We start from the raw sequence: 24,802 nt of genomic DNA on the forward strand, positions 1-24,802 counted from the left end.
ATCTTAATGCTGGGTTTTTTTCTCCTTTGTATGGTTATAATGTTGGGACTTTGGTATAGCATAAAGAGTTTGGGATCAAATTCTACAAATTGTCATACCAGACTATTGATTTTGGATCAGTTATTCAACTCTTCCAGAATTTAGTCTTCTTTGTAAAAGTTATCAGGAGGGTAAAACGAGATGATAAAAGTAAAAGCTAAAGTCAACAGTAAAGTGCAGTTTTAATTTGTGGCATTATTATAGATGGAAGCAACTTTCTAAGACTATTTTAGAGGCAAGGTGCCAGACTACATTGGTAGAGGGAATTTCCTCATCTGGGAATTTCTGTTGCCAATGAAATCATGAGTCCTAGCCTTATTCCATTACTTGAAAATACTCGTACACATTTTTGTTGCTTGCTCATATGTGATTTGTTCAAAGCCAAGTATGCCTTGGAAATTATGAACAGAATTAAGGAAGCAAATAGCATTTGATTGATTGGGATAAGTGGATATAAAACAGGGCAGTATAATATGATGTTAGGAATTTCAGTTATCAAGTTTGATTTGAGGTTACCAATATGGTGCAAATTTCTGAAAAATAAATATTATCATTAGTTTTGTGAGGTAAGTACTACAATTAGGCAAATGCTGTTCAATTCCATAAGTCCTTTCCTTTATTTATGTCTTGATATATATGTCTTTGAGTCGAGGGAATACTATAGCATCAAACTGTAAAATGCTGTTTGCATATTAACATCAAGTTGTATAAAAATTGGAATACATTTAGTTTGATTAAGCATCGCTTCATTAGATTTTAATGTGTTGTGTGTAATGTATTTCAGGAACTCCAGAAAGGAACTTAATGATATACGATTTGAGTTTACTCCAGGAAGAGGTAGGTTTTAATTGAAATTATTCTTTTATTGCCCAAAAGCGCATTTCAGAAATTGATTACTGGTTTGGGGTTAATAAATTACTGTTTCAAATTCTGCCCCCCCCCAAAAAAAAAAGAAAAAGAAGAAAAGAAATTTCATCTTACTCTAGTAGTTCCAAACCAAAATCCTTCTGCTCACTTGAGTCTCAGTGCTATACTCTGTACTGTGTATGTGAACATATATAATAAAATATATGATACCTGTATATATTAGCTCACCCCTGGAAATAGACACTGATACTGTTGGAGTAGAGCTTAAAAGAAAGCAGGATAGACCTAATGAGAATTATACAGAAAACCTAATAAGAACCAGCAACAGACAACTACTCTACTGAGAATTATAACATTCTTTGATTTTACCTTCTCTCTTGTGCTGTTATGGAAGTTTATGTTGTAAGAAATTGATGGAAAATTTTGTATTTGCTTTAGATGTTAGTAAATATGTGTAAACCCAATGTCTATGTTTCAACTGAATAGAATTTTTGTATTCTAGGTAAATTTTTAGTACTGTCCAGGGTGACCCAGTTGCTTTGCAAAATAAAAATATTTCAAGTGATTAAATAAAGTAATGCACATCAGTCAATGTTTAGGGAATCCCAGAGTCTAAAGACACTTCAGAAGTCATCAAGTTCAGTCCATACTTCAGCCCCAGCTCCCTCCTAAATTCCTAAGAAATGGCCACCCAGCCTCTATTTTTGTAGACCTTCAGTGATAGAAACCTTTCTACTTCCCTAGATATCATTCCACTCTTGAACAGTGCTTACTGTTTAGAATTTTTTCCCTAAATCAGACCGAACTCTCTTTGTACCATTCACCCATTTTTATATTAGAGTCAAGTAAACAAAAGTAATTGCCTTTTCCATACATGATAGTGTTTCATATACTTGGAGTCAACTATGTCATCCTCTCTAATAAGTCTTCTGTTCTTCATAGTAAACATCACCAGTTAGTGAGGCAGGGTTGTACTGTGGAAATAGCCATATATATCCCCTTACAGCCATGCAAGACAGCCAGCCCATTTGGACATTCCTTGGTTACTGCAATGCACTCATTCTAATGTTGAGGCAGCCAGGGAGATTGAGTGAGTGACTTGCCCAAGGTCAGGTGAATACTCAGTGGAAAAGTAACAACTTAAACTAATATCTTCTGACTTTCCAATTCCGGTGCTGTTTTCACTAAGCTACAGCGCCAGGAGTTCTCTTAAATTTGGCCCATTGTTCTATCCTGTTGAGATCTTTCTGGATCCTAATTCTTTTTTCCAATGTGTTTGACTTCACAGCTTCATGCCCCTATATAGATTTGAAAAATATGTCACCGTCCAAGTAACTGATAAAATCATTGAACCAATTAAAATAAGGATCTGTCCTTAGGACATTCCTTTAGAGATTGTCTTAGGGTGACCTTCATCACCATTCTTTAATTTAATCATTCAGTAAGTTCCAAATCTTTCTAACTCTACTGTCTTTATCCAGCCCATATCTCTCCATCTTGTCTACCAGGGTGTCTTGATTGAATCTTTAAAATACCTAGATAAAATCCAGGTACATATACTATGCCTCTGACATTACTTTGATTTACCAGTCTAGTTACTCTGTTGAAAAAGGAAATGAATTTAGTCTGACATGATGCTTGGTGGCTTCTGATATTTACCTCTTCCCCTTCTAAGTGCTCATAAACTATTCTTTTAATAGTGTGTTCTAAAATTCTTTTGGGAATTGAAGTCAAGTTTACTGACCTATAATTTGAAGAATCCTCCTTCTTCCTCTTTTTAGAAAATTGGTATATTTTGCCTGTCCTCCAGTCCTGTGGCACTCTTTTCCTCCATAGTTTTTTCACACACTGCCTGTATTAAATTTTAGTCTTCTACATCCACAAGTTTTATTTTATTACCCTGTGATATAGTTCTTCCAGGCTTAGTGACTTAAATTCATTGAGGGCAGCCAAAAACTCCTATCTCCTCACAGCTTTTGATTTCCATTAACTTTTAAAATCTCTATTCTTGGATCTAAAGTTAATTTGGCTCATTTCAGAAAATATTAATCACCTTCCCTTTGTAGGGTACTTTGCTAAGCACTGAAAATAGCAAGATAAATATGACACAGATCCTGCTCTCAAGTAGTTTATAATCTAATGGAGGAGGATGGGAGGAGGAGTAGAGATGGAGGGACTTTAACATGCATGCAAATACCAATGATGAGTACAAAAGGGAGGCCCAGGGTAATTGCTAAAAGGAATTTGAGAATGATAAGACTACTTTCTGCTCTGGTAGTTAGGGAAAACATCATGAGGGAGGAGGAAGTCAGTTGAGCCTTGGAGGAAACAAAAATCTAAACAGAGTGTAGGAGTTGGCAGTAAGGGAGGGATTTAATTTCATGCATGAGTGACAATTTCAACAAAAACAAAATTTAGGGGAGGGTAAGATGAAAATGGAGGACCAAGAATTAGTTCATTTTAATTTGAATCTAGAGAATGTGAAGAGAAGTCATATGAAGATGGCTGCAAAGGTAGGTTGTGGAGGGTCAGCAGGATGAGGCAGCGGGGTTCAATGAAGGTCTTTGAAAGTACAAGTGATATGATGAGATAGTACATTAGGACAGTCACTTGTATAGCAATGTGAAAGATGGTTTGGTAAAATGATAGATTAGAAACAGGGAGATATGAGGGAGTTGATGGGGGGTGAGATTTGGGTATTTGAGTTAGAAATGGAACATAGAAGATTGCAAGAAATATTGTCATGGAATAATTGCCAGGCTTTAACAACTGATTAGATGGAGAAAGAAAGAACAGCCAAAGAGGATACCAAAGTTCTAAGTTTTTTTTTTGTTTTTTTTTTTTTTAAAGTGAGGCAATTGGGGTTAAGTGATTTGCCCAGGGTCACACAGCTAGTAAGTGTTAAGTGTCTGAGACTGGATTTGAACTCAGGTACTCCTGACTCCAGGGCCAGCGCTCTATCCACTGTGCCACCTAGCTGCCCCTGTTCTAAGCTTTTTAATTGAGAATACATTGTTGCCATCAGGAGAAAGAGTGAAATTGGGAGGAAGAATTGGTCTTGGAGAGAAGATGAAGTAAGTTTTGGATATAATTAGTTTGAAATGCCAGCAGGAAATCAAGGCAAGGATCACCAACCACAGGCAGCTAGAAATATGGAATTGAAATTCTGGGTAGAGGTTAAGGGTGTTGGATAGAGATTTGGAAGCAACTTAATAGAGGTAATCATTGAAACCATAAGACTGGTTGAGATCACCTTTGAAAGAATGTAGAGAGGAAAGAAGAGGACAAGACCTTAAAACTCTGTTGGGGAGAGGAAGGAGAGACCCCTATTTAAGTGCAGGAGGAGAATGCAGAGGATATGGTGAACAGGTAGGAAGAGGATGCAATATCACAGAAACTCATTGAAGGCGGAGGATAACAAGAATAAGTGGTGTCGTCAGCAGTGCCAGATGCAAAGGGAGAATATCAGATGTTCTCAGGCAGGGGGAAAGGGGAGGATGTGGGATTTAGTGATGACCAAAGTCTTAGAGATGAGCTGTTTCAATAGTGGTGGGTAAGGTGTTGAGAAGTGAGTGAGTAGTTGTTGAAGTAGACTTGGCCAGGGTGGACTAATCTTTCTGGAGGTTTGGCAGTAGGGGGGAGAGAGAGGGAGGGAAGGCCGGCAGGCTTCATCAGGTAGCAGAGTCAAGGGGAAGGCTTGGGGGGGGGGGTAGCCCTGTGAGTATTTTGTGAGCCAAGGACACGGAGCCAATATGGTGAGATAGGCGACAGAGGAGAGGGGGCCTGTTTGATAGACTTACATACTGAAGTAGACAAGAGATAATGGGGTTGAGCTTTCAGGTGAAGACAATAAGGCTCAAAAGAGGTAAAGGACTTCCTGTCACTTGGATGTGTCATTTCAGTAAAGGAGGTCTTCTGTTGAGATTGAAGAAGAGGAAATGGAATTCGGGGCTTCACAAGAGAAGGTTCTTTAGTAGAAAAAATACAAGCAAAGGCAAGAACTGAGTAGTACTACTTTTTCTGTTACCATACCATCTGCCAGGCAGCATCCTTTCCTCTTTGGTCATTCATTTGCCTTCAAGCATAGCTTAATAAATCACCAACATTTCTCATAGTTTTACAACCAGCATTGTTTTGGTTAGAGTCTTAATTCTTATTCCATTAATAGAGTTAAGCAGAAGTTCTCATTCTTATCTCTGAGGATTAATGTTAACCTCTGTAATTGCTATTATAGTTAATATCAGAAGTTGAAAGTAGTCAGTTAATGACGCCAGGGGACTTAACAATTTTCTACAAAATTTGGAGTAAAAATATTTACCAGGCAATATGGATAAAACCTCACGGCAGAAGATGAATTTTGAAACAATACCAGCAAGGACCTCATTGGTATTTATATCTTGTTTCGTTTTATCTGAGGGATTAAAAACGAACATTGCAATAAAAATCAATTGTAATTTCACTGGCAACAAAGAAATGGATTCTTGTTTCTGTACCAGTTGTGCTTGCTTTGGCAACATCAGCTGCCATTTTTTCATCAAAGTTTTCTGCTCTCAGTTGCCAGACAGTATTGAAGGCCTTCTGCTATCAGGCAGCATTCGTTGGGCATTGCTGTAATTGGCCAGTTAGTAACTGAGGCACAATGTGTCTATTCTCCTATGATAATATTGCAAATTAGAAGTCATTAGAAGTAGTGTCTACTGACATTTCGGATATTTTCTGCAGGGAGCAGAAGAATAATTTACCTATTTTCCTGTCCATATTTATGATGACAGGCAGGAGGGTCCAGTGAATAGAGTATGTAATAGAGTCAGGAAGACCTGGATCGAAGTCCTATCTCTGACTGCCTGTGACTCCAGGCAGATCTGTTAACCTTTCATTGCCCCAGGCAACTAACTCTAGTAGACTGTAAGTTGCTGAAAGAATTGCTGATCTGCATTAACCCAGAGAGTTTCTTTTATGGCAATTCTACACTAATGTAGAATACAGGTACACTCTACACTAAAGAAATTCCAGGTTTGGGCCCAAAGAAAATAAAATAAACAGTGCAAATGTTACTTTTTATATTGGAAGATTATGATTCTGTCTTCTGTTGTAAATATGCACTGACAGTCATCAACCATTCCCTCAGACTTTAGTTGTGAGAAGCAGTAACCTGCACAAATACAAAATAAAATCCTGTCAAAACACCACTTCCGAGGTCCTTCCAACTCCATCTCTATAAACCCCATGACCCTTATGTAGTTGGGATGCAGCAGAACCTCATTTCCTATTTTTCTTCTCTAGCAGCTAGGCCTATGCCTTGTCTCATCAGTGCCTCCTTCAGGTTTCAAGGTGCCATTCTACCCCTAGCTTTTGAGGGTTCTCTTTGCAGGGAAATCATAATAGGCCCCCATTTCTGTATCCCAGTAACAGCTCATTGATCTCATAGGTGATAGGAAAAGACTTATTAGGAGCACTACAGGTAAGCATATTTGGTGTTGGGGAAAAGGTTAACAAACTCAGAGAGCTCACTCAGTCCTGATCTTCCCCACCTGTAGAAAATGGGCACTGTTCTCCTTAGCTCTTTCCTGTTGAAATTTCTTCTCTTCTGTTTTGGTTGTGGTAATAGCATAGTTTCCAGTTTCATTGTTGTTGGCCGGGAGCTGGCCTTCCCAGCTCTGCAGAAATTGCTTTTTCAGCCTTGAGTATGAATAGGATCATAGAGTTTAGGGCAAGACCCTTCTTTGAAGCTAGTTTTCAGTTTCAGTGATTTCCAGGATACCTCACCCTCAGCCTGGATGGAGGCTTAATTAAGCCTTTTCTGCCCGACCTCACCTCTCAATGCCCCAATTTACCAGCAAGAAAAAGATTATTCCTGTCTGCACCCCAATGCCATTTTTTCCCATTTTTCAGGTCTTGGGATATTTTATAGTGGGCATTTCCTGAACTTCTTCATACTCTGAACCCAGAAGTCATTTGCTCCATTTCTCTCTTAATAGTGACAGCTTACATTTATATAGTACTTTGTATACATTAACCCTGTGAAGTAGGTGTTATTATAGTCACCATTTACAGATGAGAAAACTTCCCCTTGGTGAGGTTAAGTGAGTTGTTCAGGATTACTATTGGTAATAGCCAATGTCTGAGGCTCTGGGATTTAAATCATGGTCTTCTTCTCCCCCCCCCCCCAACCTTGGCAGTGAGGGTTAAGTGACTTGCTCAGGGTCACACAGCTAGTACGTGTTAAGTGTCTGAGGTTGGATTTGAACTCAGTCCTTCTGAATCCAGGGCAGTGCTTTATCTAGTGCACCACCTAGCTGCTCCTAAACCATGGTCTTTCTAACCCCACAAATAACACTCTACCCCCATTCCACAGTTTTTCCTTCTCCTGTCTCCTCCAACATGGTCCCTGATGTAGATTCTACAAAACTAGATTTTCTGCTGGTTTATAGCTTTGATGAAAAACCAGATTCTAGGTTTTGCTGTTCCAATTCAACAGGCTGCTACTAATCTTTTTATTACAAGGTTGTTCCCACTAGACTAGTTTTAGTTCTCAGACCTGGCCTCAATCCTTGATTTTTAGCTAAACTAACTGACCTTCCCCAGAGCCAGTAGATAACTGGAACCATTCCAGCCCTTCTCCTCAGATAGGGATCAGTCATTTCCCCATTTTTGAGTCCCAAGTCACTTGGAGTCTTGGGGCCCCTTCCCCTAGGCTAGGGTATGCGGGCAGGCCTATATCTTGGAAATACATGCATTTTTACCATAACTTGGAGGGGGGGGCAATGAGGGTTAAGAGGGTCACATGGCTAGTAAGTGTCAAGTGTCTGAGGCTGGATTTGAACTCAGGTCCTCCTGAATTCTGGGCCAGTACTCTATCCACTGCACCACCTAGCTGCCTGTTTACCATAACTTTTAAGGAAGAATTCATGGGTATGCCAAATCTATTCTCACTGTATTTAATAGAATCATTTTATCATGCCTTATCATTGAGATCTGATGGGAGTATAGCAGCATTTTCACAGGATGCCAGTCACAAAAACACAGAGGAGTGCCCTATGCAGTCAGCCAACCTGCTGTCTTTCAGAATTTTTAATATGGCTCCACCCAGTGCTTAGCAGTGCTGATATTCACAGCCATTTGTGAATGTCAATAGCCTTGGCCACACTCCAGGACTATCCCTCATTTTTGCTCCATTAAAATATCTCATTTTTTTCGGCCCTTTTGTGCTGTAAAATCTAGTATAACTTCAAGCATGAATGGGGTAGGGGAATGAAGGGCTATTAAGCCAGACAACAAACATTATTGAGCACCCACCATGTACACAACAATGGGACATGTGACAAGCACAGAAATTGAGTAAAAATTTTTTTCCTAAATTTATTGCTGTCTTGCAAGGACATAAAAATTAGGAGGTGCTATTTTCTGTGACCCCACTAGAAATTCATGTCGTGTGAATCATTTGATTCTTTGCTGCTATTTTGTAAGTAAATATGTTATTCTTAGGTTTTACTCCCAATTTTAAACCCTCTTTAGGGAGGCTGATGAACCGGACTCATATAGGTCATGTCATGTCACTGGAATTATAAGAAAGTAAACCAAACTTCTCATCCATTAAGGAAAAAAAAAAATAAAGATAGACCTCCTCTAGCAAGGTTCTAGTCCAGAGTTTATTAATTTTAGGGGTGTCATGGAGCCTTTTGGCATACTGGTGAAGCCTATGGACCTCATCTTGGAACGTTTTTAAATGCATAAAATAAAATATAAAGATTGCCAAAGAAATCAATTACATTGAAATATGACTATCAAAAATATCATAAACAAAACAAATTCACAGACCCCAGATTAAGAACCTTTGTTCTATTCTATCTACATTCATTTCAAGAAAGACAATTAACAAAAAGACAGGTGACAGTTACTCAGTTTTGCAAGTGAAAGATAGAGGAAATACATATTGAGCCTACTTTGCTTTTTTTTTTTTTTTTTAAACTGCTATGTGAAAATTGGGCTGTGGTTGGGATAGAGGTGTTAGGGTGGGCAGACAAGTTTTAAAGTGTGAAGAATGCCCTTGCTGACCCTGTAATGCCCAGCAAAACTCTCCTCTGCCCTTTCCCCACACAAACACATGCATGCATGCAGTGGCATCACAGAGGGATGGTGGCAAGGCTGTGGTTGGGCTGCTTTGGCGGAGATGACAACAACTAGCTCTGTTATCCTGCCACCTGCCCCTATCTCTAGGGTATGGGAAGATGTTTACATTGCAGCCTCCCCACCAGTTCTCTCTGGGCTGCTATGGTATTCTTCCATGTAGTTAGTCGTAGCTCTGGATGCAGGGGAAAATACTCAGTGCATAGAGACTAGGTTGGGGTATATAACCAGAGCCTTCTGAGCCCAGAGGTGTTACCTCATTCTCATGGTTTTAGATTTAACTACTCCATGAAGGCAGGGGTCGTTCTTATCTAAACTTTCTATCTCCTCTGAGAAGCCGTATAGCAAAGGGGATGGAGAGCCAATCTTACAGTCGGGAGACCTGGGTTCAAGGCCCCCCTTCTGGGCAAGTCCCCTTCATGTCTCAGTGCCCTAGATCCCTAAGACTCTTAAGTTGCAGAGAAGTCGCTGCTCCAGCACTTAGCACAGTGCCTGGCACATAGTAAGCACTTAATAAATGTTGATTGATTGCTATGCCTTAGTAAAATGTGTTTTCTCATTTGCCAGTCCTAAATTTTACCCTTCCTTCTTCCTCTTTCTCCTCCCTCCCAACCTAAGCAACTCCAAGAAGAGCTCAGTAGGAGATACTTAATTCATTTTTACTGAAGTGAATTATATTTAACGGTTTCAAGATTCTAGTTTGGGCAACTTTGAATCTCCAGTAATATAATGTTTATTAAGGCTCTGTCACCTGTGTTCTCTTCTTGCCATTCATTCAGTCCCATTGTATAAGAAAGTTGCTATCCATAGACTTCACCAGAAGCTTAATTATTTCATTCATTTGTTTTTTGTAAGAAAATGTATGAGTCTGTTACTGTCAAATATTATCCTCACAATGATCATTGTATCTTCTAATAGGAATAAATTAAAAAGGCTAATTTTGGGAGTCTATCAGTTGTTTGTGTCATGTCTATGATATATCAGATACTAGTAATTTGACCTTTATCTTAAATCTTGACTCACTCGCTATAAAGATTGAATTGGATTGTAAGATTACTGGTATTAAACCTTGGTAAGAAAGAAGAGGCAGTGCCACCAAGAGCGATTATGACATAACTGAATCAAAGTGCATTTAAGTGAATAATTCAAACAACAGAGAAGAAAAAGTCGGTTCACAAAAATGAAATAATAATTTCATGTGACATCTACTGAATAGGTGACAAGGTGCTAATTATAGCTGATGAAGATTTATCATGTTGTCCCCTCTGGATTTTCTTCCTAAAATAGACTTTGAATTTAATTAAAAGGGCATATGTAGGTAGAGTTTGGTATCAGAAAATATATGTATTTTTAGATTTCACTGGATTACTGATTTTTATTTTATGGCTGATTCATATTCATTTCACATTGGGACAGACACGGCAGATGGCGTTTCTCAGGAGCTGTTCTCTGCAGGCCTGGTTGATGGTCATGATGTAGTTATAGGTAAATCACTTTTTAGTATGCGTGTTATCTTTGTCTGTTGATATGCCAAATGTAGAAGTGCTTAGAAAAATGTTTTCATAAGGGAATGATTCTCCACTTTTACTTCATGTAGAAGCTTTTAAATTCTGCTTGAATTTTTACTCTGTATATGACAGAAACCTATCTTGGGATGGGTTTTACTTATGTTTCTATCAAATAAGAAGGTCGTTTTTACATACAATAACATTTTGCTTATCCAGGAGTCACTTAAACAATCATCTCAACCTGCCAAAATTGCCAGAAACCCAGGAGTAAGCAACATAGATCACCACAAAAACAAATGTCCCAGTGTCCATTTGCTCAGCTGAAGCACTATTCATCAGAGAGCTCCCTCAGAGCCTTCCTGAGCATTTATTTTACTCTTATTTTAACAAAATTATAACAAGGTTGCCTTTCCAGTTTCCAAGCCCATCACAGACTTAGATGCTGCAAACTAAAAAAGCAAGGGAGAGACAGGCACACAGACAGCATCAAGGAATGACGGCCGGCAGCTTGGAATCAAGGGAGTAGGCAGAAGAACCATCCATAAATTGCCAAGACTTTTAAAAGCACAATCAACAGGGGACTTAAATGTACAGGCTGCTATCGCTGTGGGGTTCACTAGCCCTTGGGGCTATATTATAGCCTTGCTACAGTGAATGTGTTCATAATGATGACCATGATTCATGAAGATGAGGATAAAGTCTGTTCTCCATCCTCTGTATAAGAAGGCAAAGAAGGCTTTACCTGGGGTGAGCCTTCAGGTATCTCAAGAAGTTACATGTGGAAACCTTATTTCTCCCGGTGCTGCTGGGTGTTTCATTTTGTGCACAATGCAGCAGTAAATGTATGTTTGGTCTCCACCTGACTCATTCACTTCAGTGATTTCCCGGAGACCATGTCATGAAATAATTTCTCACAGAAGAGCTCCGCTTTTCTACAGTTGTAATTGGGGTTGACGTGGCATCCGAGGAATCATAAGTATGACCTGAATTACATCATAAAAGCAAGGATAGAGTAACTGTTTGCTTTCTCCAGTTTATTTCAAATAGGTAACATTATTCTCCCAATTCTTGTGAGCTAGAGTACATACTCTACGAATTGGGTTATGCACTTGATCCTTCTGCAAATGTATGGTTTGGGGCCCTCCAGAAGTTAATGTACTACTATCTGTCACACTTTGTTCTGCTACCCAACATTGTGGAATCCTGTGGGTTTCTTTTTTGTTTTCTGGTTGGTTTCTAGGTGAGAACTGAGAAAATGAGCTATTCAACTAAAGTTTAATACTTTGTACTTTGGTTCAGAGTACTGTTAAGTAAAATTGTCGGTCCATTGAAAAAGGTAAAATACTTTCATCTATGCACAAGAAACAAAAAAAACCTTACTACCCTCCAGGTTTCAGGAAAAATGAGAGAAAAAGAGGCCTCTAAGTGTACACTAAGTTTTTTTTTTTTCTCCTGGAAAGATCTCAGGCAACTGGAATTCAGATGGGAACAAAATGAATTAGGATTTAAATACTAAACACAAATTCTTAAAAAATAAATAAAGATTGACCTTTCTCCTGCCTGGCAAGAATGTTGTTGAAGATCAGATGTGTCAGAATCTGAATTGAAGCTGGCTAGCTTTGAGTTGGAATACATGATGAAATAAGAAACTAGTGGGAAAGGTTCAGCATTTTTATCTTTCCGGTACATGATTTCACTTCAGGTACTTCTGTTCATTCAATTTACCTTCTTTGTCACAGGATAGGTAATAATATGTGTGTATCCATATATTAAAAAAATATATAAATAGCCATTTCCATTTCTGAATTGTTCATCCTCCCTACCCCTCCTAAAATTGTTTGCTCTTTTACTATTTTCTTAGAATAGTAATATTCTTTCATGTAAACAGTATTTGAGAATATAACCAGGTGTCTACATATATTCATTTATGTAGTGGTGCTGAAATGAATTAAGTATTTAAAATAGGGTTATCATGGTGATACAGTCTTCTCTCATGGGATGACAAGAAATGTTCTGTGCTTATTCATGGTTTTCTATTATAATAGATGGCATATCAGGTTTGACCATCTGATCAGCAATTAAAGTAGTATAAGGATGAGCAGATTATGTTTTGAAACTGAATCACATGTCCCACAACACTGCCTTTGGGAATAAGAAAAGGGTAATTTTTCAATTGCACAAGAATAAAAAAATCCATAGACAAGATTCTCAGACAGTGCCTACAGAATCTATTACTTGCAAGACTGCAAAGTGCAAGTTATAGTTTCAAATCGGTAGCGTTGTTGTCAGACTGTACAGAAAAGAAAAATAATTATTAACAAATGGAGTTTAATAATGGGTTTTTGAGGTGGTAGACTTCCCCCAAGTATCTTATCAAATAATTTGAATTAGTTAAAAAAATTCCAACAGATTTCTGTGGTTTCTTTTTTACAAAACTCTTGAAGTAAGTTTTTATCATGGTATGAAAAAGCCCTGGAAAAAAAAAAAAAGCAATAGCGGCAAAAAAACCATATGCTACGGACCAGTGAATGTTATGACTTTTACTGAAACAGTAACAAATGGAGGGTTTCACAAAATCTTTCAATACATAGCTTCGGGGTAATCAGCCTTTGGTTTCCAAGCCCTTCATAAAACAGAATTTGGATTGGAAGGAGGAGACTGATAGGGACATGAAATGATTGCCTTTGTGCAAAGACAGAGTAGAAACAGGAATTAAATGCAGTGCTTATAGACTCGAGTAATAACCCAACTGTCATTGTACTTATTAGAGGTGCCTTCTAGGAAGACTTTTTGCTTTGCATAATTGGGAAATGATAAAATTGGTGAGCCCCCGAGTAACTTGGCTAAAGAATTCGAACTTACCTTTAATGGTGGAAAGCCTGGGACATAGGATTTAACGGCTTGAAAATATGCCTCTGTCTTGACTTAGAAATGGCAGTATACAAGCTCTAAAATTCCTTGGTAGTCCCAAATAGGAAAGGCTATAGGAGAGATCAGTTTGTGTAACCTGGCTTCCGTGAGAGGTTTGCTTTCTGATTGAAAGGAGCTGATAGATGGCATTCTCCTTTTCAGCTGAAGCATGCAAAAATACAGCTTCTCTCTAATGTGTCAAAGGAAACAATAATCCCAAGTTCTGCAAAAGCCTTATGAAACATAAAATTCTGCCTGCTTCTTTTAATAAATCCAGGCTGCAAGGTGTGGCAAGTGGAGCATCTTTGAATACTCTTGCAAGAGACAGTTTCTTGGCTTGCCTAGTGAACTCATTCTCTCTTAGCTGCAGTCAGCAAGGAAAGTTACTTGGAGAGAGGTTTTAGATAAAAATGGTGGGTGAGGCCAGTTGGCAGTGGGCCCTCCAAAGTTATATCACTGTTTTAACCCTGAAATCCCTCAGTGCCTGGCATGCAATAGGCACTTAATCAATGCTTGATTTATTGACAGTTATCAACTGTATGTGTCTTTAGAAAGAGATGCTGGTATTGCTTTTTACAATGGCCCTGTATTGACCTATAAAATTCCCTTGATTAAGCTCATTGGACTAGTACCCTAGTCTAAGTGCACTAAGTCTAAATGACTAAATGCCTATTGCTGTTATTTGTATATCCATGTAAAGCAGTTCTATTCATCACTGTGCTGTGGGGAAGGAGCATGGAAGTTTGGGGGGAGGTGCGGGGAACAAAGCCCTAAGGTAGAATCCTGGTTGTCACATGACAGGTCATCAAATCTCTCTGGGCTAACCTCAGATTGTCTATCCATTCAGCTGTAAAATGCCATAAGCATTTATTGACCACTACAGTGCTTGAGTAGCTAGGTGGCACCATAGTACATAGAGTGCTTGGCCTGGAGTCAGGAAGACTCATTTTAAGTTCAAATCTGGCCTCAGACACTTACAAGCTGTGTGACCCTGGGCAAGTCACTCAAAGCTGTTTGCCTCAGTTTCCTCAACTGTAAGTGGGTATTAGAACATTAGCCCCTTAGCTTCCAGGGTTTTGTGATGATTAATGAGGAAGTTAATATCTGTAAAGTGTGTAGTTACAGTGTCTCGTCAAATGCAGCTGGAGAAGAAAATAGCAAACTACTCCAGTTGTCTTTGCCAAGAAAATTCCAGTGGTCTTGGTGAGTCGGCATGGATGCAACTAACTCAAACAATAGGAGGCTCTTAATCAGGCTCTTCCCACTCATTAACCTAATATATTTCGTATACTATATGAGGTATTTTGGGAGACACAGACCTTGTTGCATCTTTCATAAACCCATGTAGTTTTACAAGAAACCTTTGTTTTGTTTGGCTTTCAATCTCATTTTGCATTTTTAACACCACCTATGTGACCCTATGGGCAAGTCACTTAACTTCGTTTCAGCCTCAGTTTCCCCTCATACGTGTTAGAACATGTATCATGATAGCACCTACCTTCCAGGGCTCTTTTTGATGACCAATGATGGTAATATTTGTAAAGTGCCTAGCATAAAGTGGGTGCTGTAGAAATGCTAGCTGTTCTTATCATTATCACTGGTCTCAGTCATTTTTACACGATATTCACTTGAAATATATTTTCCTGTCCCCCAGACTGAACAAAGCAGTCCTTGTAACAAAGACTTTAAAAGGCAAAGAGAAAAATAAGAAAAACCAACCAAGACAGCCTTGTCCAAGAGCATCCCCATAGCCATTGTTTTCCATGTCTGCTGAAGGGAGGGGAGGTACATGAGGCAGCTAGGTGCTACAGTGGATAGAACAATGGACTTCTGGGGTCAGGAAGCCTTGAGTTCAAATCCAGCCTCAGACATTTACTAGCTATTATGACCCTGGGCAAGTCATTCATTCTCTCTCTGCATGTACAAATTGGGATAATAATAGTACATCCATCCCTGGGTTGTTGTGAGGAAATAAGATAATACTAGAGCACTTTGTAAATCTTCAACTGCTATATAAATGATAACTATTCTCAACTCTTTTCTGGGGCTAAACTCGGTCATTATAATTATACGAAGAGAACCCTTGTTTTTTTGGGAATGGAACCTTTTATACACCTTGCCTGCTTTCACACACTGCATGTCAGAAAGGAAATTTAGTGGGTTGGGAGGGCTTTTTTTTTCCCTGCCCAATTACTGCCTGGCATAGTCTTTTGAAGCAGTTTTTATGTATTCATCTTCTCTGAATCTCATATCTGCAAAGGAAGCAGCACATTGTTTTTGCTTTGCTGTCATGCTAGTGCAACTTCTTCCTCTTCAGGGCAGCTTTAAAGCTGCTTGTGCATGTGTAAGTGTGTATGTGTGTAAGGGAGAAGGTAGTACATAGAATGGGTTGGGGGTTTTGTGGGGTTTTGTTTTGAGGTTTTTTTGGTGACTTGCCCAGTATCACATGTCTGTCTACAGTAAGTGTCTAAGGTTGGGATGACATAGAGTTCTTAATAGAAGTTTGCACCACACTGAAGAGTGGAGATAGTTGTTAATTAAAAAACAAACAAAACAATCTAGTATTGCTGTTCAGGGAATGGCAGCCTCTGAGGCAAGTACTGAAACCTTAGACATTTTTATTTAATGGTCCAAGTATCTTCGCCACCAGGGCATGCAGCACACAGAATCCTGGTTCACTCTGGAACATGAGAATGCTTGGGCTAGGTAATGTGGCCTCCGTGGCAACAGTCAAGAATATCCCAGCGTGTGGTGTGCAGTCTCAAATTTATGACATACCAGCGCACTTTCCTGGTGCAAGTCTTGGGGAAGAGGAAGCCTGTCTTGGCAGTGAAGCCTGCTCTTGAGGCCTCTTCTTATATTCAGCCCAATTGTTAATGCTGTGATGTTTATTTACTAGTGAGGAGACTTAGAGGACAACTCTTATCACCTGAACTGCTCTGCCCAACCGAGACTCACTATGGCCCTTTAATGTTGAAGTATGTCATTTTTCCAAATGTTGGAAAACCCATAAGCATGACCCTGAATGCTGTTGTACTTTTAGTCATGCTCATATTTAGTGAAGATGTGGCCCAGTGATTTATACTCAGGAGTTGCCCACATATTAAGTGAGCACCCTGGGATTTATTAGGAAGGGCAGATACCTTGGGAGAAGAGGCATCACTAGTTTGTAGTATCCTGTTTATTGGTGTTAAACTGGGAATATTTTCCCTGGCAGCACCAGCAGTAGCTTTGAGGATTTTTTCTTTTTTTCTAAGCATTTATGCTGAAGATGCCAGCCGTAGAGTCCTGTTTCTCATTCCCCAAGCTTCTATTTTCCCTTATTTACAACTTAACAGAAGTGTTTCTTATAGTCAGATAAGAGAAAATACACTGTCAGCTATTAAAAGTTAGTGCCCAGAAAAAAATGTTTTAAACTTTAATGCAGGAAGGTCCTGGCTCTGGAGTGAGAGGACCAGAGTTTGTTGGCCAGCACTGCCACTTCTGCATGGCTGTGTGACCTTGGACAAGTCCCTTCAGTGCTGTTTCGTCATGTAAAATGGTGGGTTGTACTAGAAGAATTAAGTCTCTTCCAGGATGAAAGCTATGCTCCTACAAAAGATCATGCTAATTTTGAAGATTCTTAAACATGAATTTCTGATTCTTTAGATGTAGATAAGTTGAGGATGCTATGAAATTAAAAATTTTAGGAGACAGTTTTTTGACAGGAAAATCTCAAAGCAAGTATCTTTAGGGAGAGTTCTTTTCAGTAATTCCATTGAGTTATCTCCAGTAAAGACCTACAACATTGCCTTCTTATTTGGTGTGTGACCCTGAATTCTTTAAAACTACATCAAGGGGCAGCTAGGTGGTGCAGTGGATAAAGCACCAGCCCTGGATTCAAGAGGACCTGAGTTCAAATCTGTCCTCAGACACTTGACACTTACTAGCTGTGTGGCCCTGGGCAAGTCACTTAACCCTCATTGCCCCACCAACAAAACAAAACAAAACAAACAAACAAACAAACAAAAAAACTACATCAGTACAGTGTAAGCTTAGACAGGTCATCCTAAATTGCAGGTGTTGGGGAATGAGCCCAGGGATGGAGGCTCATCACTAGGTTTCTGAACACCAGGAGAACAGTGGTTTTGGGGGGGGGGTTGGTTTTTTTTGCCTCAGCAGCTCATAAAACCATCTACTAATGCACAGAGGGGTTGTGTTTTGTGTTGGAAGGGAATACTGAAATCCTTGAAGTATTAAACAGTTCATTCAAAAGACAGAATATTAGTGAACTGAAGTCAACTATGAGAGATAGAGGAAGGAGATTATTACCATCTGTCACCAAAACCAGAAACACTCGGGGATTAAGTGAGAGTAAAAAATGTTAAATGACTTAAAATCAGATTTTGCTGGGAATTAGAATTGCCTTGAATGAGAAAGGAGAGTCAAAACCTGCAGCAAAAGTCTTTTTAGTGTTTGTACCTCCTGCATCAGAGTTTGGGGAATGAGTGGATTTTTTCAGAACATGAGCCGTTATAGTCATAAGCCAGAAGTTGCTTCTGTATTGTTCTTTTAAAGCATCTCATAACACCTATGATTTCCCTGCTTGAGCTCTGATTCTGAATTCTGGGATGATGAATCCTGTCTGCTCCAACCCTGATTTTTTCTAATGAACTTCATCATTGTTGTTTATTTAGAAATTCTAAATGTTGTGAGCCTCCAACAGGATAATGAATGAATATACTTTGTGGTTCTTAGAGCACCATGATAATTGATATTTCTGCTGCTGCTGCTACTACTACTATTAATCAAATTAACCAGTAGTTATTAAGGGCCTACTGAATGCATGCCAGGCATTGTGCTAGGTATATGGTACACAGATGCAAAGATGAAGACTATCCTTATCATCAGGGACCCAGCATTCTAGTGGAGGAGATAACAAATAAATAGAGGGCTACCCAGCATGAATCTAAGGAGAATAAATAGAAATACACAGTAGTTAAATACAAGGTGGTTTTGGAGGTAGGCATGAGCAGTTTGGAAAAACTCCATGTCAAACACAGGAGTCAGTCAACTTTTTTTATATATAGATATAGTGTGTGTGTTTTGTTGTTGTTGTTGTTTTTCAGGACAGTGAGGGTTAACTGACTTGCCCAGGGTCACATAGCTAATAAGTGTCAAGTGTCCAAGGCTGGATTTGAACTCAGGTCCTCCTGAATTCAGGGCCAGAGCTTTATCCACTGCACCACCTAGCTGCCCCCTCTAGATACAGATATTAATAGAATTTAGTATCATTGATTTCCTTTTTTTTAATGTAGTTTTAATGTATTTTAAAATACATTATTTTGAGAAGAGATACATTGTCTTCACCAGACTTCAAAGGGGCCCATGACTCAAAAAAGTTAGGAATCTCTGATGTTGAAGGTGATGCCCAAACTACACCTTGAGGAAAGAGAAAAATTGTATGAGCCAGAGACATGGAGGGGGGAGAGCATCCCATACATCTGGAACAGTTGGTACAAAGGAACAGAGATGAGAGATGAAGTGTCTTGGGGCAGCTAGGTAGCGCAGTGGATAGAGCACTGGCCCTGGATTCAGGAGGACCTGAGTTCAAATCCGGTCTCAAAAACTTAACACTTACTAGCTGTGTGACCCTGGGCAAGTCACTTAACCTCAGTTGCCTCACCCAGAGAGAGAGAGAAAGAGAAAGAGAGAGAGAAGTGTCTTATTCAATTTGTTGATGGGCTGTAGAGCACAGTTTCCTTGAAAAGAAAATGAAGGGGGCAGCTAGTTGGTACAGTGGATAAAGCTCTGGCCCTGGATTTGGGAGGATTTGAGTTCAAATGTGGCCTCAGACATTTGACACTTACTAGCTGTGTGACCCTGGGCAAGTCACTTAACCCTCATTGCCCCGCTTCCCAAAAATAATTAAATCAGAACATGGTGAAGGGGGCAGCTAGGTGGCACAGTGGATAAAGCACTGGCCCTGGATTTGGGAAGACCTGAGTTCAAATCCAGCCTCAGATACTTGACACTTACTAGCTGTGTGACCCTGGGCAAGTCACTTAATCCCCATTGCCCTGAAAAAAAACAAAAACAAAAACCCAAGAAAATAGTGAAGCAGTGACAGCAGTAATGTTCAGTAAAGAGCTGTGAATGATTTAGCTATTCTCAGCAATACAGTGATCTAAAACATCCCAAAGGACTAATGATGAAGCATACTGTCCACCTCCAAAGAAAGAACTGATATTGATTGAACACAGAGTGAAGGATGCTATTTTTCACTCTTTCATGTTTTGAGTTTCTTATACAAAATGAATAATATGGTAATGTTTTACAGTTGCACATTTATAACCTATCTATATCTGCTTATTGCTTTGGGGAGAGGAGAGGGAAAGAAGGAGGGATAGAATTTGGAACTGAAAATTTTAAATAAAAATGTTTATTAAAAATAAATAAAAGTAATCCCTAGGCAAAAAAAAAAAGAACGTAGTGAAGGGTCACCATTGTTATTACTGTTAATAATAATAATAGCAAACATTTATTTAATGCTTTGCTTGTTATAAAGCACTTCCCACACCATAACGCTGAACTGAGATTCAGGGAAGTAAATTAAGTTGCTCAAGGTGATGCAGCTAGTATCACTATAAGCAGTGGTATCAGGCACAAATGGGGGGTGGGGGTGGAGAAACAAATCCAAACTTAAGGATCCTGCTGGCCCACATATTGACAGTTTTAAAATGTAACATTATCAGTGTTTTATTCTATTTTTTATTATTTTGTTATATATTTCCCAATTGCATTTTAATTTGGTTCAAGGGACACTTGGGAATGTTGTGGATCACATGTGTGGGTCTCCTGTTTGTTACCTCTGACTACTAAAAGCATAGGCACAGTCAAGGGGTACCATAGAGTGGTGGTGTCAAACTCAAATAGAAATGGATCCTTGCAGCCAGAAAGCCACAAATTAACATTACCTGCATCATATTGTATTTTTGTTTATTTTGTTAAACATCTCCCACTTCCAGTTTAATCTGTTTCAAGCACAGGAATTTGATACCTTGCCCTCATTTACAGATGAAGAAACCGAATTTCTTTACTGACTAGTTTGAGATCACAGAGCTAATAAGTAGGAATGCCAAGCTGGAGCCCCAGGTCTCAGGCTCCAAATTCATTAACATAACACTGATCTCCAGAGAAGTGCTTTGACCCCAGCCAGGCCATGATTTTCTCCCTTCTACCACCTTCAGCTCAATTGTTCATCAAACATTTTTAATACCTTCTATGTGCAAAGCACCGTGTGAAGTCCTGGTGATACAGAGAGGTGGATTTCAACACAAGCGTTTCTTTAAAAGAACCTGAAATGTGATGGATAGACTGTACACAAATATCTGTAAGATTGGAGGGGGAATGCCAAAGAAAGGCCCAGGAAAGGTTTGAAGAAGGGGATATATGTGTTGGTAGGACACCTTCCTGATTTCTGTGTGACTTTAAATTTCTCTATTTTGGTCTATTTGGCTGCAGATTCAGCTGTGACAAAGCTTGGTCTGATTCATTCTGTTTCGCTGTGGTCAATCTGTAGTACAATTTGAGCAACAAAGAATCCATAATTGCCAACCCCTGCTGCTCACAAAGCAACTTTTATGAGCTGCTGCAAATTATAACCCTTAAATCATCTTATTAGTAGACCCAGTCCTCCAGTGAAGTCACTTTGCAATCCCAGAGCATATTCAAATATTACATTTGAGTCCAGATTTAGCCAAACTCTCCATCACTGTAGATGGAAACTTTTGAATGTTTTATGGATTCTTTGTAATTTAAGTTCTGTCTATATGTTTATTTTCACCCACTTCCAAGTTTTCTGAGGCTGTAAAAAATTTCATTCGTCCATTAAGTGTGCTTTGATGCCTAGAATACAGTATAAGCAGGTGTTTATGCTTGTTAACGCATTGACCAGTGTGCTTACCAATGCCAATCTCCCAATCTCAAACCAAACCCATCTGTTCTTACTCGCCCAGCATGTGGAATAAGAGACAATCATCCATTGCCTCAAGCTGATTTCCCTCTGCACCAGATTCCCTTGATTACCCAACTAAGGGTTAGTAGGAGAGCAAAGAAACAAAATTTATTGTAGTTCTTTGAGACACAGTGCATATTTTTTTAAAAAATTCTTATTTCTTTAGACCTTGATTTGTGCTAACTTGGTGCGCAGAATTATAAAATTCTGATATTTGGCTTTATGCCTTTCATTTGGTGCCCTTTTGGGAAAATAAAGAGGAAATATTTGCCAAGCCTAGTTATGAGCAATTAAGCTTGGGTCCTTAAATTTGAAGCTGGTTGTGCTTTTACCATCCAGAATTATCTATTTGTGGATATTTTAACTGCTAATTAATTTTGAGTCTTGAGGAATAGAAGCATTAACTTGATAGCCTCCTGGCAGATATAAAAACATGGTGGTGTTTTTCCAACACACACTTTCTCAGTTGCATTATCAGAGTATAGGCACCGTATCTTTCTTAATTATCTCCATGGCCTGTTGAGCAAGGTTAACCACTGGGGCATCTGGCTGGGTTTTGCAGGCAAGGAAACTAGAATGTTCTTGGACTCAAGAGTACAGGGCTCTGCTATCTTCTCTTCCTGGCCTGTTGCGAAGTGAGACCTCTCCATTAGACCCAGAAGGCAGAGTTGGGAGGTTATTTTGTTTTCTTTTTACATATAGAAAAACTTGAGAGAACCTACCATAAGGGTATCTGGTCAGTCATGGGCAGTTGTGAGACCAGGAATAAGAACCTCAAAATTCAGTCTTCTTCCACTCCAAGTTCCTAGGAGGGCCAAATTACAACAGATTTTGAGATACAGCATTTGCTTTGATAGTCATAACAATCTATAGTGCCTTTATTGAAAAATGTTTGTGCACTATTTCTTTTGTTGAAAAATTTTTCAGTGAAATAGGGTCAGAGCTCTTGGATAATGACCCTGCACATTCTTACTTGTCATCAAAATAAGGTAATTCCAAAAGGAAAAGACTCCGGAGTTGTTTATTCTTTGCTATCTTTTATTCACCTTCTCTTTAGCTGTTGTGCTTCAAGGTTTATTGTCATATTCTCTCCCTGTCCCCCTCCCCCCAGCCAAACTCCTAGAAAAAGCCGACTATACTTGTTTCCTCTGCTGGCTCTCCTCTCACACACCTGTCAACACTTGGCATTCTGGCTTCAGCCTCATCACTCAGCCAAAACTACTCTCTCCAAAGTTATCAATGATCTCTTAATTGCCAGATTTAATGGCCTTTTCTTAATCCTCATTCTGTCAGCAAAATAAGAAAGTGTTCTCGAGACTCTACTCCTGGACAGTCTCCAGTTTTTGTGATGCTCCTCAGTGGTCTATGCTGGTTCATCTTTCATATCACACACCATAACAATGAGTGTGTCCCAAGACTCCATCCTGAGCTGTCTCTGTTCTGTCTCTACACTTCCTCACTTGATGACCAGATAACCCTTGGATATCCACACTGTCAGATGATCTGGAGGAAGGCACTCAACATGTGGAGTACATTCCCCATGGAGAATTGATGGGGAGATACAAGAGAGAGACTAGACCTGGATGTACAGAGGATGTGTATCTCATAAAGGCCGAGGAGGCACAGAGGGATTGTGATCTGAACCCTTGGAGGAAGTGCCTTTAGTTGGGACATCGATCTCTTGAAATATTATGAAATACACACCTTTCATCAGAATTTGCGTTAGCAAAACCATATGGGGAAATGGGCCTTGGATGTACTTTGAATTTTTTTCCCTAAATATATCATCAAAAATAGTAAACAAATTTCCCCCTTAAGCTTTATTCTCACCCCGCTCAAAACCAAACTGGGTATTTCATTCTAAATAAAATTGTTCCTTCACTACCTACACATAATTCCCATTAGTTCTAATGTGAGGTGAGTTCACAGAGGGACAGGAAAATAGCCTTGGAGGGTTTTAGAGATAACTAAGTTTAAATATTTCACTACCCAAGCTCATTTAAACTTCACTGCATTGAAAAGTAATTCATACTAATTTAATATTTGGGGATCAGGAGAACTTCAGAGACACCTTCCAGTAATAGCCCACATCCAATTATTCTATCAAAGAAAAATTAGAATTCCTAGCAAAAGCAGAGCTCACACATTCATCTCAAGCTCTTTCTTAATATTAAGTGACAGTTTATAGTACATGAAGCAAGCATATCCTATGGTCTTGATGGTAAGATATATTTCCTATGCTGTAACATCACTTTGTTTTCACATGAATAAGAGCTCTTGCTAAGATAACCCTTAAAGCAGAACCATTATCATTTTAGCTGTACCGAGTACATACAGTATTTGTGTTCATAAGTGTCAAATAAACCTTTTATCCCAAGCAAAGTAATCGAAGGCAAGTTAAGTTAATTTTCCTGCAGCTAGTTGCCTAAATTAAAGCAGACCATCAATTCTGCTGCTGCTGCTGAGAAACCAAAAGTCCTTTTTTTCAGTGACCCCTGCCCTAGTTAGCTTGACTATTGGTGTATATGCTTCATAGAGCATCAGCTCTCCAGTTGAGGTTTTGGAGCACCGACACCATTTTTCTTTCACCTTCTACTTGAGTATGTGGGATAGTTCCCTGTTAGGAAATCAGTCAAAATCAGTGACTGGGTTAGAGGGAATAGAAAAGAGTCAGCAGGGCAGCTAGGTGGCGCAGTGGATAGAGCACCGGCCCTGGAGTCAGGAGTACTTGAGTTCAAATCTGGCCTCAGACACTTAACACTTACTAGCTGTGTGACCCTGGGCAAGTCACTTAACCCCAATTGCCTCACTAAAAAAAAAAAAAAAGAAGAAAAGAGCCAGCAAACTTAGATTGACATGAGCAATGATGACATTTTAGCCTAAACAATTAAACGTTATTGTAACATCTTATGTTTTAGGATTTATAGTTTATAGACTTTAGCTCACTTGGTTCTCTCTAAAAGCTCTGTGAAGTAAGTAGTACCTTGTTCTTCCAGTTGATCTGTTAATTTATCATTGTGGGGGGCAGCTAGGTGGCACAATGGATAAAGCACAGGCCCTGGATTCAGGAGTACCTGAGTTCAAATCTGGCCTCAGACACTTACTAGCTGTGTGACCCTGGGCAAGTCACTTAACTCCCGTTGCCCTGCAAAAAATAAAATTAAAAAATAAAAAATAATTTATCATTCTGTATGTCACAGATCAGAAACCATCCATGTCTTCTCAGACTGTCTACCTTTTTCCATGTCTACCGAAAAAAAAAACCCTGCAGAGCTTTTGGTTGGGGTCCGTACTCCAGATCACATTTGCTGCATGATTAGACTACCTCATTTTCCTGATTGTAAAGCTCTTGGAT

General features: G+C 39.2%; 1 protein-coding gene across 2 annotated transcripts in view; it reads left to right on the forward strand.

Moving 5' to 3' along the window:
• STK39 (serine/threonine kinase 39) overlaps positions 1-24,802 on the forward strand; it is a 323,317-nt gene that overhangs the window by 264,572 nt on the left and 33,943 nt on the right. For both annotated transcript variants that reach the window (XM_043998694.1, XM_043998695.1), the window contains exons 15-16: positions 824-876; positions 10,450-10,518. In XM_043998694.1, the coding sequence (XP_043854629.1) occupies positions 824-876; positions 10,450-10,518 (122 nt within the window). The remainder of the gene's footprint in view (positions 1-823; positions 877-10,449; positions 10,519-24,802) is intronic.

The sequence above is a fragment of the Dromiciops gliroides genome, chromosome 3, assembly GCF_019393635.1.
Source record: "Dromiciops gliroides isolate mDroGli1 chromosome 3, mDroGli1.pri, whole genome shotgun sequence".
Lineage (NCBI taxonomy): Eukaryota > Metazoa > Chordata > Mammalia > Microbiotheria > Microbiotheriidae > Dromiciops > Dromiciops gliroides.